Below are 21,897 nucleotides of genomic sequence, written 5' to 3'. Positions count from 1 at the left end.
GCTAAACAGAGACCTAAGAGCCAGGAGGGGACATGAGAAGTCATTGGCAAATAGGAACAAGGAAACCCCTAAAGCTTTATATAGGTATATCAGGAACAAAAGAATGACTAGAGTAAGATTAGGGCCAATCAAGGATAGTTGTGGGGAGTTGTACATGGAGTCAGAGGAGATAGGGGAAGTGCTAAATGAAAACTTTTCAACAGTCTTCACACTGGAAAAAGACAATGTGGTCGAGGAGAATACTGAGGTACAGGCTACTAGACTAGATGAGGTGCATAAGGAGGTGTTAGCAATTCTGGAAAGTTTAAAAATAGATAAATCTCCTAGGCCTGATGGGATTTACCCTAGGATTCTCTGGGAAGCATTTGGAGATCGTCAAGCATTTGGCTTTGATCTTTATGTTGTCATTGTCTACAGGAATAGTGCCAGAAGGAGGATAGCAAATGTTGTTCCCTTGTTCAAAAAGGGGAGTAGAGACAACCCTGGAAATTATAAATCTGTGAGCCTTACTTTGGTTGTGGGTAAAGTGTGGAAAGGATTAGAAGAGATAGGATTTATAATCATCTAGAAAGGAATAAGTTGATTCATGATAGTCAACACAGTTTTGTGAAGGGTAGGTCATGCCTCACAAACATTATTGAGTTCTTTGAGAAGGTGACCAAGCAGGTGGATGAGGGTAAAGCGGTTGATGTGGTGTATATGGATTTCAGTAGTTTCCCTACGGTAGGCTATTGCACAAAATGCAGAGCATGGGATTGAGGGTGATTTAGTGGTTTGGATCAGAGATTGGCTAGCTGAAAAAAGACAGAGGGTGATGGTTGATGGAAAATATTCATCCTGGAGTTCAGTTTCTAGCGGTGTACCACAAGGATCTGTTTTGGGTCCACTGCTGTTTGTCATTTTTATAAATGACCAGGATGAGGGCATAGAAGGATGGGTTAGTAAATTTGCAAATGACACTAAGGTCGGTAGAGTTGTGGAGAATGATGAAGGATGTTGTAGATTACAGAGAGTCATACATAAGTTGCAGAGCTGGGCTGAGAGGAGGCAAATGGAAATTAATGCAGAAAAGTGTGGGGTGATTCACTTTGGAAAGAGTAACAGGAATGCAGAGTACTGGGTGAATAGTAAAGTTCTTGGTAGTGTAGATGAGCAAAGAGATCGCAGTGTCCAGGTACATAGATCCTTACAAGTTGCCACCCAGGTTGATCGGGTTGCTGAGAAGGCATATGGTGTGTTAGCTTTTATTGGAAGTGGGATTGAATTTCGGAACCATGATATCATGCTGCAGCTGTACAAAACTCTGGTGTGGCCACATTTGTAGTATCGTGTACAGTTCTGGTCACTGCATTATAGGAAGGATGTGGAAGCTTTGGAAACGGTTCAGAGGAGATGTACTAGGATGTTGCCTGGTATGGAGGGAAGGTCTTATGAGGAGAGGCTGAGGGACTTGGTGCTGTTTTTGTTAGAGAGAAGGTTGAGAGGTGACTTAATTGAGGCAGATAAGATAATCAGAGGATTCAATAGATTGGACAGTCAGAGCCTTTTTCCTCAGATGGTGATGGCTAGTAAGAAGGGCCATAGCTTTAAATGGAGGGGTGACAGATATAGGACAGATGTCAGAGATAGCTTCTTTACCCAGAGAGTAGTAGAGGCATGGAATGCACTTCCTGCAACAGTAGGTGAAAATAAGGACTACAAATGCTGGAGATCAGAGTCCAGATTAGAGTAATGCTAGAAAAGCACAGCAAGTCAGGCAGCATCCGAGCAGCAGGAAAATCGACATTTTGGGTAAAAGGTCTTCATCAGGAAGCCCTTCTGTTCATCAAGTCTGTGCTGATCCACCAAGAAGCATTCCATCTAGACACAGGTCTGCACAGACCAAACAACTCCACTGCCCTGTGGCTGATCACTTCAACCCACAGGTGGAAGATGAGGCATTCTTCTTTCAGTTTGCAGGTAGCTTTGATTTAGTGGTGGAGGAGGCCCAAAACTTGCATGAATTGAGGGAGTGGGAGGATGGGTTTAAGTGGTCGGCCACAGGGCGGTGGAGTTGTTTGGTCTGTGCAGACCTGTGTCTAGATGGAATGCTTCTTGGTGGATCAGTACAGACTTGATGAATAGAATGGCCCCTCTCCACACTGTAGTGTTACTATGAAATAATTGTGGGTAAATAAAAGATCTCTGCTGTTCAGAAAAATAGTGCAATAAAATGGTGGGTCATAGATTTAAAACCAACTTCACCTTAGTTCCCAGATGTAATTGCACTGTTAGGAGGTAGGAAAAAAAGAAAAATTAAATACTAACGTCTTTAGCTCCTCTTGGCAACCTACTTAAAAGCAGGATGAGCAAGACCAGACACTAAAGGCTTCCCCTTTGTCCCCACAGAAAAAAGGAAAAAAAGGATATCAAACTCATAATAAAATCATAGCTATAGCTTGAAAGAGGGGGACAAGTGACTAAACATTTGTTATTCCTATTTCATTACCAAAACTAGATATCAGTGTGTGGGATCTTTGAAATAAAGATAGAGTCGTTGAAACGGATTTTGATTTAAAACACTAGAATTTTGTTCATATGCCTGTGCTTTTATTATAGACAATTTTCAATGTGATTATAGAACAACATTCTCCAAATATTCTGATTCCACAAGATCAATTAGCGAGCTCCCCAAATTACATTTTATGGCCCCGCTTCTTTCAATTACACATTCTTGAATAAACTGAAACATGTATAAATGTTTTCAGTAGTCCAAATTCGGCAAAAATTCATGAACTAAACAAATAAACACAGGAATTCTTGTACCATAGCAGTTCAATAAGTTGGAGCATTAGAGTCCTTTGGCAAAATGAACACGGAAACCAGTAGCTGCTGCAGCAGAGGCATATCACCAAAGTGAAACCCTTCAAGCAAGTAAGTTAACAAAAAAGCTACGAGGGGAATGTTGGAAGGTTTGAATTAGTAGGTTTTTAAACATATCTTTGTACCGTGGACTTCATAAATTTCCACTTTCTTCAAACAGCCTTGCTAATGGTCTAAGCCCACTAGCAGGCCACAATTTCTCAGACTGGGGTGATTTGCATTACCTGCAGCAGTGATATTAGTGTTGCTTTGAGGTCTACAACTACAATAACACACAATTACAACATCATATTCAGGGGAAGGAATACAAGTCATCCGGCAGTATCCATGAAACAATTAGATATAAAAATGTAATTGAGAAGGTAAAAAGCACTTTACAAAAAGTGTACAGAGAACTGCTAAATGATTTTCTTGTTGATATATCCAATCTTTTCTCAAAAGATAATCAATTCACAAATAGTTGACAGAACTGTGCAAACTTAAATTAAGTTACTAGGCAATGCATTAAAAGGTTACAGATGAAACAGTAATTGCAATTGTTTCTTCCTATCCAGGAAATGGAGCTGGAGAATTCACATCAACAATCATGAGGGAGATCATATCCATTGAAATTTAAAAAATTCCTTGGATAAAGCTCTCTCAAATCAAGCAATAAATATGTAAAGAAGCTGCAGATCATTACTCAGAAAACAAAATAAAAAATTCACTGCTGTGCATTTCAAATACTGGTGCTAGTCATTAAAGCAAATACTGTGCAAGTCCAACAGCCTTAGCTCTGTTGAGTGTCAGAAGTTAATGAAACACTTTAAAAGTAGTTTGCAGTTTCTGCTGTGCTTCAGGCTTAACTTCATTTATTCACAAATTCCTGATGATGTAATTACTCTCTTTGCTTCAGTATCAGCTCAAAGGTTTTGAGTAGTTCTCAGTTTCCATTTGGAAATGTTACAGAAATATAGGCCACCGATTATCTCCAGTTATTTTATTTGTAGAACAACCTGCCAGGAGAGAAGCTGTAAATTTCAGGTCAAGTTATAATTGAATCAGTGTCAAAACAGTTCTCATTTTCAGAATACACCAACATGTTACATACTTTCAGGACTATTAATATTTTCACTATTTGAGTAGATTACCAACGCACTAGCTATTTTTGTGTTTACAACATGAGTTTTTTTTTGGTCACACTGTGTCTTCAAAGTCTACAATAACAGAAAGAACTGGCAGATGAGTTTTGAATTGCTTGCTGAAATGTATTAGTGAATCTAATTGGTGATTTTGTCACAATGATTTAAAATATGGACTATATGTCTTTGAATCCCATCAGTTGATTTAATGTCTGGGACTTGCACGAACTGCTATTGTTTTAAAAAGGAATCAAAATCATTGACTTAAAATAGTCACAGGAATGACACAGGTTGGCCAGGTTGATGAAAGCAAAATGGATTCCACAAAAGGCCATTTGAACAGGTTTACAATTGTACAATTTTCCAATTAATGAACCCCCAACTCCTCCTCAGTAGTGTAAAAAACAAAAACCAAAAGAACTGTAGATGTTGCAAATCAAACAAAAACAGAACTAAATGGAATAACTCAGCAGGTCGGGCAGCACCTGTAGAGAGACATCAGGGTTTATGTTTCACGTCCAGTGTAAAAAGATCTTAATCCTCTGTACCATGAGAATCTTTAAACCTTGTTTAAATTTGGCACTGCCTACAATTATCAAAACTGGACAAATTAATGCAGTAAACAGAATAAGTAAACAGCTGCAACTTCAAGGTATTTCTGGGAGAAGTCTAAGAGATGGATTTTTGACTGAAACACACTGAAGCAGAATCACCATCTACCTCTCAAAGAAAAGCCTGGTGACAACATGGACTGGAAAGAAATATCAGTAAACTTAAAAGATAATTGCAATATTCTCTACTATTGAAAGTCCACAAAATCAACTTACCATCATGATTTCAGGCCTCATTAAGCAAGCCTCAAGGACATTAAAGGATTCTAAACTTAATTTTTCTTTTTAGCCTTAGTTTTCTACTAGATTTTATATCATTATCTTTGTATATAGGTGTATGTGTGTTCATGTGCAAGTGGGGAGGACTTAAGATTCTACACAAAGGTCACACACTGGTCTTTATTACCTTTTTATTACATTCTGACCCAAGGGGAAAAAAAAACTCCTTTTAAAAGGCTTTGTTTTCTTACTGCTGCAGTAGAAAGAGTTAACTACATTCTGATTGGAAGCTACAGGATAAAAATGAATTTAAATCTTTACTGCAGTCAAACAGGGAGGTTGAGGAGAGGATCCACGTAACCCTTCCTCACTTGTCTATAACATATTGTAAGGGCAAACAAAGGCTCCTGATGGAAATTCTCCACCAGAATCAAACATTCCTGCATTTTAACTTCTTTATCTTTTAAATGAAGAATTGCCAAATTACAACTGAAGCCTGATTCTGTATATCCCTAACTGAATATTAGAAAATGGTCTCTTTCATATAATTTCCAAATGGACTCAAAAATCAAGAATATTAGGAAACAATTCAACACAAACTATTACACCTGTCTCCGGTTAAGCTTTTAAATGTTGATTTTATTCAATTTTCAGTGTAGATGTTTGGAATATGTATATAATACTGTACTTAAATCATCTTAAACTGAAATTAAAGAAAAACCTTTACAAAGAGTGGGCAACAAAAGGTTTGGACCCCAAAATAACCCTTCAAAGTGTGCAAGATAACTTAAGCTTCACTATCTCCTCCTTCCACTGAGAAAAGTCTGTGCAAGTACCGAGGCCATTGAAAAAGTTTCACTTTTTTATCCTATTTTAACACGTATTGAAAACTGCATTAACCCCTGCCTACAAAATTAATTAATTTATAAGACAGTTCTTTCGGTTTAGTTGGTTTAATTTGTTTATTCCCGATAATAATAAAATCAAATTGCTGAATCATCATTAAAATAAACTTTTCTGTTAAAACTAATACTTCACAAGTAAAATGAATCCCTGTTTTCTTAATTCCATACACTGGCATTCAACCATTCAGAAAGTGTATTGATTTATCATTACGTGTTACCTTAGGGTGCTCTTAAAGTGTTTCTTAGCCAAAGAATTATGTTCAAAGTGTAGTTATCATGTATAGAAATGCAAATTAATTTGTGCATAGCAAGTTTCAACAAACAACCAGAAGATAAATAGAATAGCTTAATTTTTAATATATGTAGATTGAGGAATAAATCTTTATCAAGACCCAGGAATAATGGTACATATTGTTGAATACCTGCAGGAGATCCTTTCTAAACTCAGCGCTTGTCAGCTGATTATAATGTCGAGTATCATTGAAATAAGCAGCTGAAGTAGACTTTGGTCCCTTTTGTAGCAATTAATGCTAAATAAGCAAACAATGTCGTACATACTGAGCAGGTCCATGTGTAGCAAGGTCTATCTTGTGCAAAACAGTCCATCCCTCAGCACACAAATTGCTCATGATATCAAGACAGATTCCACAGATTTCTTAGCAAATTCCCCCAGATATGACGTTGTGGGTTACTAAATCTCATTATGCTTCAAAAAGGATTAAAGTTCTCCATTTTTCCCAATTTAGCCTCAAAATTCACTGAATCCAGCTATTCCATCATAGACAGACTCTATCCTGGTTGATTTTCCTCCTTCCTGGATCTTCACTCAGACTTCAAAGCCGCATTCAATAATCATTCAGAAGGATAATTCCAGATGTTTACTGACAGCTAACTTCACTAAGTCAATCCTACTCCTGGATAGTTTCTCCCATCACCCCCAAAATTCTAAATCTTGCTCAACTGCTTCTAGCAAAAACAGCATATGTACTTTTTAATTCCCACTCTCAGCTGTGCTGAAGTTAATGCTTACAGGGTTTTACCCAGCCTGATGGGTTTCCTCCAGTACAGTCACCGACTATTCCACTTTCTCGGTTTCCTAGAACTTGAGTCCTGATTCCAACTTAGTTGTTTATTAATATCCCAGAACTTTGTCCTGAATTTTAACTGTACACAGTAATCCAAATGTTCTCTATTTCTGATGGAGTCTCCTCCACAGAATCAGTGCAGTGTAACTGCCTTTCTAGTACAGATAACTATAGTATTAATAAAATAGATACTGCTTCCATCTCTCTATCACACCCATTCTCACTGTGCACAATCTTTGAAGTGTCCCAAGTGAAATATCAAATTTTGCATACAGATACAATAAAGTAAAAATTACCTTGTTTGCCGCTTCCAGAGAGTGAATGAGGGTTTGTAATTCTTCTTTGTCCATTTCAATGGAAACTGGCTTCACCACTCCATTTTCTTTTACATCAAGGTCAAGATTTAGCAGTGGCGTTTGAAGAAAGGCAATCTTATCACTTGATAGAGGCAACTATATTAATAAAAGCAAGAGAACGCTATAAAATTTAAAGGTCTGAATCTTCCCTTTGGTTTTATTCAGTAGATAGAATTTAAAATATTAATCTTAACTCATACAGAAAAATAATTGATCACTGATATTGTGTACATGCATATTCCTATTTAAATATTCAAAACATTTCATACAGTTTGCATAGAACTTGCACTACTTCAGTATAATTGTCTATTTAAAAGGTTCCAGCTGTCTAAAGGTCACAATTCCTTGTGAAAATTAAAACAAAAATATACTAGTCAATATATTGAACTAGCTTAAAAAATGGAAATGTCTAGTATTTGTTTTACTTTATAATAAAGCAATAAGCTTTACGGGAATATTAAAGTAGCCCAAAGTTGAGTAGAAAAGTAATTTTACTATTAAAAAATCATATTACAAACCATTTAGGCTGCTTGAAATCGAAGATAAAGAATTCTGTCAGGGAATGAGATGACAGTTTAGAGTCAACCACGTGGCCATGGGTCTGGAGTGACAACTAGATCAGATCAGAGCCGGAACAGTAGACTTCCTTATCTAAAAAAGGTCATTAGAAATACTCGAGCTTTTACAACAAATGTTAGTGGTTTCAAGACCATTGTTACTCTGATTAGCTTTCAATTTCAGATTCTACTCATTGAGATTAAATTCCACCTGCTGCCATTCTAAGATTTGAACACAGATCCCCATATCTTTAGACTGGGCCTCTATACTACAACAGATACCTTGGACTCAAAAATAATTCTGCTTCTTTCAACACAGATGCTGATGAGCATGAAACATTTTGAGGAGTTGCACAAGTCATACATTGTAATATACATTTGGAAATATTCTGGATAAGAGGATGATGCCACAATAGGCAGCATATAAGGGAAGAAGAGAGCCGAGAACAGACTCTTAGAGACATTGGAACAATCTATGGAGTGAAACATTGCCTTACGATCAAACAAATGAAGGCTAAAAAAAAAGGAAGGACAGCATATTTGCCTCCATGTCAAAGTTGAAAGTTCAAATCCCTGAAGAGAGACATGTGTTAACAATTTAGGATGACATTTCAGTGCCATAATAATGGATTGGTACATTTTTTGTGGTGCCATCTTTTAGATGCGATCAGGCCTTAACTATCCTCTCCAGGTGAACGCAAGAGACCCTCAAGCACTATTCCAAGAAGAGCAAGGGGGCACGCATGATGTTCTAATGAACAGCTCTTCCTCAAAGAACATGCAAAACAAATTATTTGGTCATCAAATATTGTTTGATTGAGTAAAAAGTTTGAGACATTTTAAACACTGCAACATTGACTATACTAATTCCTGATGAAGGGCTCTGGCCCGAAACGTCAAATTTCCTGTTCCTTGGATGCTGCCTGACCTGCTGTGCTTTAACCAGCAACACATTTTCAGCTATACTAATTTGTTATCAAGAAAAATATTACATAAATTCAAATCTTTAACTTCAGAGAAGTAATGCTGGAGGTAATGTTGCGACTAACCCTGCTGAAAGTCATAGAGAGTGAGTAGGATAATGCAGAGTTAGAGAACATTGTTTACACTTTGGTTAGGGAAGCAATTTAAACACCAGGCTAAAATTTAGATTTCCTGTAATGAATGCAATTCAACTGACACATTATTGTGGTGACTGATGGTGGGGAAATATTAGTTTTAAAACATCGATAGTACATGAATCTCTATACCTTCAGCTGCCAATCAAAATCCTGTAGATAAGCAGATGACACAGCATTTGTTTTCTCAATTAAGGCTGACTGCAGCTCATCCTTTCTTGCTGTTAAACAGTTAAGTACTGCTTCTTGATGTGGTGCACTCAATCCATCCAACAGCTGAAGAATCTTAACAAAAACACAAGTTCAGTCTATTTTATGATGTAAAAGAGGGTTTTTGTCCATTGTATTTAAGTTACAAACACTTTTAGTATGTGCATAGAATGTTTTCAAGAATTGTATAACTTTAGTGGCACCTATAAACACACAGGCCAAAGATGTACCAGATATAAAACATGTTTGAAGCAACTCAGTGACTAAAAATTACTTTCATGCTTTCTGAATGTGAAAATTGAGATTCACAAGTTTATTGTAAACTCAAAACTGTTTTATGACCAAGAAATTCATATTATTTAACTTGTTCACTGGATGTAGACATCCCTAGCTGGATCAGCAGTTAATGGCCATACCAAAAGGTCATGGTTAGCCACCTTGAACTGGTGCAGTTCATGTGGCATAGGCACACCTACAGTGCTGTTAGAAAGAAAATTCCAGAATTTTAACTCATGACAGAGAAGCAATTACAATATAGTTCCAAGTCAGGATGGTGTGTGACTTGAAGGGGTACTTGCAATTGGTGAAGCTCCCTGCTTCTGCTATTGTGGTTTTTCTAGGTGGTAGCAGTTGCAATATTGGAAGACGTTGTCAAAGGTGCCTTGGTGAGTTGCTGGATTGCAACTTGTTGCACGGTGTTAGCAGTGTGTTATAACTACATCAGTGGTGGAAGGATGAATATTTGTGGTAGTGACTGGGTTTGCCAATTAAGCAAACTGCTCCACTGTAGATTGTATTGAGCTGCTTAAGTACTTTGGCAACTGCACTCATTCAGTACTGGCAGTTATCTTTCAGTCATCATTTAACTTGTGCATTCGACATGGCAATGCCTCTGCCAGAATCTACTTGTCAATCAGCACGGATGCCTCATATAGTATAAAATGTGTTCTCCTTTTACATTGGTTTTCCTCGAGAATTGTCCTGAGTACAAGACAAAAAGCAGAGACAAAATACATTTATCTAAAATACTCAAAGCTCTGTAATACTAATTCCAGTATCTATTAAAGTTGTTGCACTCTATTCTGAAATGTGCTGAGCAGAAACAATTCTCAATTTGGACCAAAAACATTAAAGTTCAACAAATTCTAAAACCAACCAACCTCTTCATCTGGTAAATGCTTTCCACTGGCATGTTTCACAAATGTCGAGGCTTCCTCTAAGATCTCTATCCATTCTATCAGACTCCAAATATTTCCATAATCCCGGAATCGAGGAAGTGCACGTCCACAAATACCATCAATTACTCTGTGAATGAACTACAGAAGAAAATTGCTTTTCAGACTGGAGACATGTGACCCGTGGTGTGCCACAAGGATCAATGCTGGGTCCACTGCTTTTCGTCATTTAAATAAATGAGTTGGATGTGAACATAGGAGTTACGGTTAGTAAGTTTGTAGTTGACACCGAAGGTTACCTCAGAGTACAAGAGGATCTTGATCAGATGGGCCAAAGGGCCAAGTAGTGGCAGAAGGAGTTTAACTTAAATCGATGAAGTGCTGCATTTTGGAAAGACAAATCAGGGCGGGACTTATACACTTAATGGTAAGGGACAGGGGAGAATTGCTGAATGAAGAAACCTTGGAGCGCAGGTTCATAGTTCCCTGAAAGTGGAGTCACAGGTAGACAGAATAGCGAAGATGACATTTGGTATGCCTGTCTTTATTGGTCAGTACAATCACTATAGGAGTTGGGACGTCATGTTTCAGCTGTACAGGGTATTGGTTACATCACTTTTGGAATACTGCATGCAATTCTGGTCTCTCTCCTATAGGAAGGATGTTGTGAAACTTGAAAGGCTTCAGAAAAGATTTACAATATGTTGCCAGGGATGGAGGGTTTGAACTATAGTTAGAGGCTGTATAGAATGGACTATTTTCCCTGGAGTGTTGGAGGTTGAGGGGTTACCTTAGAGGGGTTTACAAAATCATGACGGACATGGATGGCATAAATAGACAAGTTCTTTCCCTTGGGGTTGGGGAGTCCAAAACTGGAGGGCATAGGTTTAAGGTGAGAGGGACCTAAAAGGGCAACCTTTTCACACTGAGGGTGGTGTGTGTATGAAATCAGCTGCCAGAGGAAGTGGTGGAGGATGATACAATTGCAACATTTAAAATGCATCTGGATGGGTACAGAAATAGGAAGGCTTTGGAGGGATATAGGCCAAATGCTGGGAAATGAAACTAGGTTTATTTAGGATATCTGGTGGGTATGAATGAGTTGGATCGAAGGGTCTATTTCTGTGCTGTATATCCCAGAAATATAACAGAAAGCCTTCAATGCATAGAAAAATCTGACAGGTAAAAACAATGACTGCAGATGCTGGAAACCAGATTTTGGATTAGTGGTGCTGAAAGAGCACAGCAGTTCAGGCAGCATCCGAGGAGCAGCAAAATCGACATTTCGGGAAAAAGCCCTTCATCAGGAATAAAGGCAGAGAGCCTGAAGTGTGGAGAGATAAGCTAGAGGAGGGTGGGTGTGCCTATTCAATTAAGTTACAGAGTACCTGCATGAGTAGTCATTTTAGTGAAGCTTGTGGAGACTTGTGTGGAAAAAAAATGTAACTCCCTTTGATTTTACACAGATACCCAGTTTACACTCGCTGGTTCCTCTGTGCTAGCTAGAAGAATGTTTCGTGATTTATCCTGTAAAATATTTTATAATATGCAAAGCCTCAATTAGCCAACGTTTTAAACATTTCTTCTCCTCATTCTCAGATTAACTTCAGTGAATGTTCACTTTTGATGACTTTCACATGTATTTTATAATGGATATTCAGAATTGCATCCAATACTTTAAACTGTAGTCTAATCTAATTCAAATCTATACATTTCATATCACCTCTGTGCTTTTATATTCAATATTCCTCTGCACAATTGAGAAAATTCTTGGCTCACCTTCAGGTGACAAAGTTGATAGGTGATCAAGGTGCTTAAATTAGAACGTAGAAATGTATAAGCACAGGAAAGGGCCCTTCGGCCCATAATGTTGTGCCTGAACATGATGCCAAATCAAACTAATTCCTCCTGCTTGCCCTTGGTCCATTTCTCTCTATTCCTCGCATATTTACGTGCTTAGCTAAAAATCTCTTAAACACCCCTATTGTATCTGCCTCCACCACCACCCCGGCAGCACATTCCAGACTCCTACCACTCTGTCTAAAAAAACTTTGAACTCCCCCCATCTGAAATGCATGCCCCCTAGTATTCGAAATTTTAACTCTGGAAAAAAGATTTTGACCATCAACCCTAACTATGCAATTCATAATTCTATAAACTTCAACTCCCCTCTCACCTCAGGCTGCCCCCGGTAAAAAAAGTGTTTTTCTAGATTCTTGTTACAGCTCATATCAAGATGGTGCCTGGATTAGAGGGTAAAAGCAAATTACTACAGTACAGAAAGTAACAAATGCTGGGGATCACAGTGGTCAGACAATATCCGTAGAGAGCGCAACCTAACGTTTCAAGTCTAAATGATTCTTCATCAGAGCTCTAATGAAGAGTCACCTAGATCTGAAACATCAGCTTGCTCACTCTCCAGGGATGCTGTCTGACTCTCTGTAATCTTCAGCATTTGTTGTTTTCAATATCCTGATAAACCGCTTCTGCATCCTCTCCAAAGTCACCACACCCCTCCAGCAGTGTGGCGACCAGAACTGAATGCAATACTCCAAGTGTGTCCTAACCAAAGTCTTATAAAGCTGCAACATGACATCCTGATTCTTGTACTCAATTTCCTGACCAATAAACGCAAGCATGCCATATGCCTCCTTTCACACCCTGTCTACTTGCGTGACTACTTTCAAGAAGCTATGGACTTGAACCCTAAGATCCCTCTGCACATCAGTGCTGTTCAAGGTCCTGCCATGAAGTGTATACATTTACTTTAAATTTGTTCTTCCAAAGTGCAACACCTCACACTTACCCGGATTAAACTCCATCTGCCATTTGCAACTGATCTGTATCCCACTGTATCTTTTAAGAACCTTCTCCCCTCTCCACAACTGCAATGATCTTTGTGTAGTCTGTAAACTTACCAATCCACCTACCTGCATTTTCAAACATATATCACAAACAGCACAAGTCCCAGTACGGATCAAACACTATTCCACCATTACCCTCAGCCTTCTATAGTCAAGCTAATTCTGAATCCATGTGGCGAGGTCACCGTGGATCACATGGATCTTAATCATCTGGATGATAAAGACCATGAGGGACTTTGTCAGAGAGCTTATTAAAATCCATATACACAACATCCACTGGTCATATCCTGATGAAGGGCTTTTGCCCGAAACATCGATTCTGCTGCTGTTTGGATGCTGTCTGACCGTCTGTGCTTTTCCAGCACCACTAATATCAACCCTCATTGATCATCGCTGAATTTTGAGGTGGTGACAATCAAGTTACTAGGACATGACCTGCCCTACCTGACGCCACGGTGACTGTCCCTAGTTAAGTCATGCTTTACTGAACACGCATAAATCCTATTCTTAACAATTCTCTTCAATAACTTCCCAACCACCAATGTGAAACTCACCGGTCTGTAATTTCCTGGATCATTGCTATTTCCCTTCTTGAACAGAGGAATAACATTAGCTACTTACCAGTCTCTTGGTCAAGGCCCCAGCATTCCCCTCTCTTGCCTCTCTCAATAACTTGGGTAGATACCACCAGGCCCTAAGGAACCATATCTGATTAGATTGGATTCCCTACAGTGTGGAAACAGACCCTTCGGCCCAACCAGTCCACACCGACCCTCCAAGGAGTAACCCACCCAGACTCATTTCCCTCTAACTAATGCACCTAGCACTATGGGCAATTTAGCATGGCCAATTCACCTGAGCTGCACATCTTTGGACCGTGGGAGGAAACCGGAGCACCTGGAGGAAACCCACGCAGACACGGGGAGAACGTGCATACTCCACACAGACAGTTGCCCAAGGCTGGAATGGAATTTGGGCCCCTGGTGCTGTGAGGCAGCAGTGCTAACGATTGAGCTACCGTGCTACCCAACTACTGTTCTTCAAGAGACGCAACACCAACTTCTTTCTTGATCTCAAAATTTCCTAGCACGTTAGTATTCTCATTATTTTCTGTATCCTTCTCCTGGGCAAGTACCAACATAAAGTACTAATTTAGAATCTAGCCCACATCCTCTGTCTCCAGGCACAAGTTCCCTCTTTTATACTGATATGGTCCTACCCTCTCCCTAGCTATCTTCTTGTATGTACAGAATGCCTTGAGATTCTCTTTAAACCTACATGTGAGAAACAAAGCTCACTCACTGCAGTAATTTCAGTCCGAGACAAGATCTGAATCAGCAGAGCTCTTTATTTCACACTTGCAAGTGGGTGTAATGTCCACAAGGCAGGGACAAAACACACACCGAATTCAACAAATACTCGATATTTATACAATTTGGTTACCACATTTTTTCCTTATTTTATTGTTTCCCTCCCTGTTTACATCCTCCACTTCCCTAAGACCCTCCTGCTTTTCTCAAGTCTTATCCGGTCTTGTCTGTGAAAAACATGCTCATTCCTGTTCTCAGGCCATTTCCTTTTCACAGCATCTTATCATGAAGCCCTTCTAAGTGGGGATACCATTTGTTACATCCTTAGCAAACCTATTAGCATTTCCGCCACAGAGTTCACATTCTTGTTGACTCAGCTCCTGGCTGAAACAATTACACACTGATGGAGTTCAGTTTTTTTTAAATATTATGAATTTCGAATTGCAGAAGAAACATAAATTTCCTATATTCCATATACTTTTGCTTAGTAAACTCATTTTGTTGTTAAAATCAAATTTGCACCATTGCCTACATTTGTCCCAATTAAAAATCATGTATAATAGGGGGAAAAAAGCAGTTGTAAAAAATGAGGTCTGCAGATGCTGGAGATCACAGCTGCAAATGTGTTGCTGGTCAAAGCACAGCAGGCCAGGCAGCATCTCAGGAATAGAGAATTCGACGTTTCGAGCATAAGCCCTTCCTGATGAAGGAAACGTCGAATTCTCTATTCCTGAGATGCTGCCTGGCCTGCTGTGCTTTGACCAGCAACACATTTGCAGCTGGAAAAAAGCAGTTGATCAACAAAGCCAGATTTCAGTTTGATCCAATAATAACATTACCTGGGATCAAAACACTGGACCAAAATTAAAGTTAAAAAAACTCTGAAACAGAGGGGCAACTGAGACTCTGAGCGCTTGATTTAGTCTGCAAGTGCACTTCGAATATACATGAGCATCGACTCATACAAATCGGGTGCGGAAATAGGCCATTGAGCCTCTTGAGCTTGTTCCATCATTTAGTAACACCATAGCCAATCCAACTGCATACTCCTGCCTACACCTAACAACCCAATACCTGCTTAACACACTTGGAAATGTCCGAGAAAACCTTGTTTCTCCCTCCACTGGTGCTGCCAGAACGAATGCGTCCAGTTTTGTGTGTGTTTTACTACAGTTAACCAGAATTTTAAAACACCTCGTTTTCATCATCAGTTAAACGAACTAACCCACTTGTTGAGTCCCTGCCATTTTCTGAGAGCTCTGTGACTGGTGCAATGAGGTGCAGAAACTTCAAATCATCCAAAATAAGAAACACGCAGGAAAGAGAGAGACCAGAAAGGCGGAGAGTGCAGACCAAAAGGAGAAAGCAGTAAACGAGAGTGCTGAATGATACGTAAAACATCGGCACTCTTGGGCAGCCCGTCGATCCGTGAAAGGGGCGACGGCGAGCGGGAACTCTTCTAGGAAACACCGAGGCTCCACCCGCGGCCACTAACATGGAGGGACAAGGCTCCCCAGGCCCCTGAGCTTACCCGGGGGCACTCCTCCGCCGCGAGCTTCGCCAGTAACGGCAGCGTGGCCGCGCGCTCGACCGTTGGGCTGTCCATCCGCGGTCTCGAGCGACGAAAATCCCCGGAGCGGGCAAATGGCAGAACAAGCCCCTCCTCCGCTCAGTCCAACTCTAACCAGGCTGCGCCTGCAAACTCGGCGGATCTGGATGTCGAACGCGGCTGCAGGGTCAGATGCTTCTGCTTTTCTCTCCGCACTGGAAACGCTCAATTGTCAGCGCTCAATGGGAAGGTTCAAACGTGGAGAGTCATCGCCTCCGAAAGGTATCATTCAGCGTTAAAGTGTAACCCATCGAGGGTCTGTGTTTTCAGGAGAAAATTGGGTAGCGCAGGATAAAAATAATATAACTAAGTCTACTATCAAAATATTCCCGTCTTTGTTCTTGAACTGAAAGTGTGTTCAAAACTCACTAGGCATTTCCAATTTCTATTAACAACCTTTTTTTTCCTCCTAAATATACTTCGGCCATCACAATTTATTCTCCTACTCTCAGCAAGAACCTTGCACGTTGATACACATTCATTGTTCAAATCTCTTGTTACTTCTTGTTCCACTATGCTAATGTTTACCCGCATGGAAAATTTTCCGTTTGAACTACTAAATTCCCCTCTTGTTAGTTTAAAAGCCTCTCCACAGCAGGATTTATGTGATTCGCCAGAGAAATGGTCACAGACAGGTTTTAAGAGTCCAGTCCGTAAAGTCTAGACTAAACGTTGTAGGAAGGCAAGGGACAAAAGAGAAGGCAGGAACTTAAAACAACATCAACTCAAGAGGAAAAACAACTGTAAAGCTGCTAGGATAAAAGCTTTGAAAGTCGGCTGGACGCGACGGTCTGCATCCCAGGAAATGGATTGGTGAAGTTGCAAATCATAGTAGAGCAGAAAAAAAAATCACTTTGATCTTTCAAACACAGTTGCATCTTCGCAAAACAACTAATAAATTTTAACAAAATTCTGCATAGAGACCTGTTATGGTAACACCTAGAAATAGTCAAAAAATAAAACTGGTTCAAGGCCTGAAACTGTCAAATTGTCCTAAGAATAGTGCAACAGAGAATAATGTTTGCACAACTAATATTTCTAATTTATGTTCATACTTTAGTTAGAAGCTCAATGCCTATTGCTCAAATGACAAGCACTGTAATTTTAAGATGCATTTTAAAAATATGTAAATAAGCAGAACAATCGCATGCATTTACAGGGAAGCTTGACAGACTTGGGGAGAAGGGAATAAATGTGAAGCAAAGGGTGAACTAAACCTTTATTCCATAATGTGGAGGTGCTGGTGTTGGACTAGGGTCATCAAAATTAGAAGTCACACAACACCAGTGTGGGAAATAGAACCCACTCACTTCAATAATTTCAGTCTGAGACAAGATCTGAAGCAGCAGTTTTGTTTATTATACTCTTGCAAGAGTGGTGCCTATAAGATAGGCACACCAAGTTTAAGGAATACACAACTTCATTTCTCTTTCCCTCCTCCCCTGTTTACATCTTCCACTACTCTAAACCTGGCTGTTTATCTCTTGCCTCATCCGGCTTGTTCGTGACAAAAATGCATGTCCTGCTTGGCCGTTTCACCACATCCCTCTGTGGTCTATTGTTATATATCCTCCTTTACCACCATCTGTATCCTTGCTTGCTAAAGCAACATTTCCTTCCATTCTTTGCCTATACTGAGCCTTATGACCTCTTGATTGTGTTTTTTTTTGTTTTTGCTTAAGTGGAAAACAGATGCTTATAACTGTTTGTACAAGCATATCTAGCTTAACATACACCCCCTCCCCTCACAGCACCTTATCTATTTGTCTGTAGCATCTACCATTGTTTGCAGGCACATTTCATTCTTGTATGCACATTTTCACTAATGCAAAAACAATTATATATTTCCTTCACATAGTTTTCATTCTTGTTAACTCAGCTCTTGGCTGAAACAATTATACACTGGTGTGAGTTCATTTACATTGCATAAGCAATTATGATTGCAGAAGTAACACTGCTTTATCTATATCCCACATAACCTCGTGTGGGACGAAGGAGCAGTGCTCTGAAAGTTCATGATTTCAAATAACCCTGTTGGGCTATAACCAGGTGTCATGCGACTTCTGACTTCATACCTTTACTCTAAGAATAGCTACTGACCATGCACATAATGAGCTGTGTCATAGTGGCATCATTAGAATTGGTGGCTGAGTTTATAGGGTCTGGAAGATGTCTTTCCTCATCATTCCTGGTGTAAAGTTATATTTAATGAAACTTTTTTTAGCATTGAACAATAAAAATGTATACATCATCTTGCTACAGTTACAGGAGTGATTTAGAGTAAAATTGAGAGGCGTGCACATGGAGTATAAATGTTTGAGCCACGCACCCTTTTCCTGTACCATATATCCGAGAAAATCTGATGATGTGGAAGAAAATTTACTGTACCAACAGGGAATCAAGTTGATGTTTACTGGTACACATTGTGAGTTGTATATAATATTGCATTTTCCTAATGCACTAAGAGCAAGAGTACATACCATAGAGGGCCAATTTCTTGATAACCAGGTTCTGATTAGCTGGTGACCAGGCGACCATGGCTTGTGTGGCGCCTTATCTGAAAAGAGGGATCATCAAAAAAATCTCTGTGGCTTTCTCTACTATGTAGAGGTGCCAGAAGGTCTTCAGTAATAGTTAGCTGTCTTCCACTCACCTTTTTGTGCAAATTCCTACTGGAGGAGGAATAAAACACCTTCTAAGACAAGTTCTCAACTAGTGAATGAAAGAGTATCAATGTGCAAACAACTTTGCGTCAATGGCAAAGAATTAAAAGTAACTTGGAAGAATTCAAAATAAACCACTAATCAACTCCTGTAGTTCAGACTGGTGTTCCCTGAATATTTTCCTTTTCCAGCCTAAATATCTGTGTTGTGTCTCTCTCTTTTTGTGTTTGTTTATAAAGAGATGGAGTTTTAAGTTATTTGTTATATATTAATATTTCCTAAATTTCATTAATTAAAGAAAATTTGTTTAGAACAAAAATGTTTTTAAGTATGGAAACCTAGTGAGTGAATTTTTCAAGGCAAAAGTGAGGACTGCAGCAACTGAGGAGCAAAAGCCCTTCATCAGGAATGAGAAGTTGCTTCGGATGCTGCCTGACCTGCTGTGCTTTTCCAGCACCACACTCTCGACCTGAATTTTTCAGTCAGGTAAACTGAGGATTTTTGTAATTTTAATGAAATCTTCTCGCATTTTTGACAACTGTGGGAATCAAGTTTTCCAACACACACTGTGCCAGTGAGTCATGGCAATGTTTGGGGGTACTCCTGGCTTGGATATTTGGAAAAAAGACATTGTAACATTGAATATGAGTTGATAAGTGATTAAAATGAAATATCAGGGTTTATACAATTGAAAATAAGATGGCACTAGAAACAATTGATTGAAGCACTAGCACAGCATTTAAGCTTAATGAGATGTAATATAGATTAGATACTCCAAACAATGAGACATTGTCATCAGTTCATATTAAGCTTCTGTTAAAGTAGTTTGAACTTGAGGAAAAACAATAAAGAGGCTGGAGATGGAAATATAAGTAAGAAAACTGGAATTAGAATTGAAAAAGGAAAGAGAAGAGAAAGAGAGAATATGAATAAAATCATAAAATGCTACAGTTTAAAAAAAGTTGTCAGATGCTAATGCAGGCTGTAATAAGGAAAATTCTAGTAATGATATAAAGTCCAGTAATGAAATGTTTAAGTTTTTATGGGCCTGACCTATAAAATTGAGACAAGGGATATAGAAACATTCTTAATACATTGAGAAAATAGCAAGAGAAATTAATTAGCCGAAGGAAAACTAGACATTGTTCATGCAGTGCAGGTTGACAGGCGAAGCACAGGAAGTATTACAGGAAGTAATTTTGGATTTTAAGGAAATAGCCTGGGAAAATCTACATTGAAACTAAAAGATTAATCAAGTTAATTTTGACATGTAGATACCAGCATTAGGATTTGAAATCTTTAGATGGATTTAAAAACTCACTGCCTTTTGAAAAAAGAATATATATTGAAAACTTAAGGATTGTGACTTCTGGAGAGGCAGCAGTAATAGCTGATTATTATGAGATGATCCATCAAACTAAATATTTTTACCCTTCACCCCATAAAATTTTGAAGGAAAGTCGAAGGGAACATGAGAGGAAGGCAAATTGTCAGCGTGAAGAAAGTTCAGCTGGGAATACCCTTAGATCTCCACTTTAGATCAGAAGGAAAAGTGAGGGTGGTGGTGAAAATTGAAAGCTGAAGTATTTCCATTGTAATAAAGTCGGACACCTTCATTCAGAATGTTGCGACTGAGTCCATGGGGCTTTTAGAATTCATAAGAGGGAATCTGAAAAGGGCACCCAGAAAGAAAATACCATGGATCAAGTTTATAACTTTAACATCATAAAACCATAAGAAATAGGAACAGAAAAAGAGCATTTGGGCCCTCAAACCTGCTCTGCCATTCAATAGGATTGTGGCTTATCTAACATTCCTCACATCCACTTTCCTGCATTTTCCTCATAACCCTTGATTATCCTACTGATCAAGAAATTATTAATCCCAAAAAATTCAGTGAGAAAGCCAAAATTTTAGTGAATGAAATAAGTATAGAGTGTAGCCTGGTTCAATTCCACAAAGTGCCACTGGGATATAACTTATTATTTGACCACTGTTATTAGGAGTAGTTAAGAAATTAACTTGTCACAGAGTAGACTTGCTCCTGGGTAATAACTTGCTGGCAGTGAGGGTTTCAGCTTCGCTAATAACCATAGAAAGCCTAAGGTAGGTTAAAAAGAGAGAACATTTACAAAATGAAGTTGCACATATTTTCCATTTCGTCGTGACCAGAGCAATGGCTAAAAATTGTCCATCATCGGAGGTCAAAGTAATGCAACAAGCAGAAGTTCGAATAGCTGGAACTTTCATTACAAGTGAGGATAATTTGAAGGAAATATTTAAGTTTATTAATTAAGGCTAAGAAAGCAGATCCTGAGGCAAACAGGTAAGCACAGACAGCAGTCAGTGAGGGTGAAGTTGATGGCGGTCCGGAGTGCTATAATATTCAGAACAATGAGAAAATGGTGGCACTCTTACAGACTGGTGAATGAGGAATGAATGTAAAAACTCACCACGTTTTGTAATGAGAATATATATTGTGCAGCAGATAGTGGTACTGCCAAAATATCTTAACTCCTGGAGTTTATTCCAGGATATGACAGCATTTGTAGGAATATAGAAAACACAAGCATCAATAAACAGGTGTTTTATCTGGCCCAGACTTCATAAGGATGTCATGCAATTTTATAAACATGGTAAATATCAACACCAAATGAAATTAGCATCTTTAATACCCATACAAGTTTTTGTAAAACCATTTAGGTAAGTTTTAGTAAATTTTATAGGACCATTTCTGAAAGTGAAAACCGAACATCAGTATATCCTTATAATTATGGATATGATAACCTGAATTTTCAGAAGCAATTCCTTTATGGACAACTACAGCTAAGGCAGTAGTGGGAAAAAATAATTTTATTTTACTCACTCTAGTCTGCCACTCAGTGTCAATTAATTGAAGTCAACTGCAAACACAGGGAGCTTTGGAGAGATATCATCACACTCTTACAAACATGACTAAAGCCTATTGTCACAAATACCCAAGGGAATGCAATAAAAAGGTTAGAATTCTTATTCTTTGCTACCAAAAATTCCCCAAATGAATCTACAGAATTTAGTTGCTTCAAATTAATTTTTTGCTATGAGATAAGAGGCCTATTAAAATTGATTTGGGAAAAATTCAGAAAGCAGAAAGATGAATTTGCAATGTTGGATTACGTGTCCATCTTTCTAAAGAGACTCGTATGAGCACGTGAAGTAGAACAACAGTACTTTAAAACTTCACAAACCAAAA

General features: G+C 38.8%; 2 protein-coding genes across 3 annotated transcripts in view; one reads left to right on the top strand and one right to left on the bottom strand.

Annotated features, from left to right (window-relative positions):
- Positions 1–2,546: 2,546 nt before the first annotated feature.
- commd8 (COMM domain containing 8) lies at positions 2,547–16,194 on the bottom strand. 2 transcript variants are annotated; one of them, XM_060824459.1, is made up of 5 exons: positions 15,925–16,194; positions 10,205–10,360; positions 8,967–9,119; positions 7,100–7,255; positions 2,547–3,872 (listed from the first exon to the last, which is right to left on the bottom strand). In XM_060824459.1, exons 1-5 carry the CDS (start codon positions 15,997–15,999, stop codon positions 3,837–3,839), a joined length of 576 nt encoding a protein of 191 aa, XP_060680442.1. In that variant the 5' UTR covers positions 16,000–16,194; the 3' UTR covers positions 2,547–3,836. The 2 variants fall into 2 exon arrangements, with proteins under 2 accessions (XP_060680442.1, XP_060680449.1); XM_060824466.1 differs by having other exon boundaries at positions 2,547–3,857; positions 15,925–16,180.
- Positions 15,707–21,897, top strand: part of atp10d (ATPase phospholipid transporting 10D) — a 211,796-nt gene continuing 205,605 nt past the window's right edge. The window contains exon 1 of the mRNA XM_060824432.1: positions 15,707–16,224. The gene's annotated coding sequence lies outside the window, so the exon portion shown is untranslated. The remainder of the gene's footprint in view (positions 16,225–21,897) is intronic.

Source organism: Hemiscyllium ocellatum, chromosome 1, assembly GCF_020745735.1.
Source record: "Hemiscyllium ocellatum isolate sHemOce1 chromosome 1, sHemOce1.pat.X.cur, whole genome shotgun sequence".
Taxonomy (NCBI): domain Eukaryota; kingdom Metazoa; phylum Chordata; class Chondrichthyes; order Orectolobiformes; family Hemiscylliidae; genus Hemiscyllium; species Hemiscyllium ocellatum.
The sequence above is the reverse complement of the archived record's forward strand: the minus strand, read 5'-3'. Positions and strand labels throughout refer to the sequence as shown.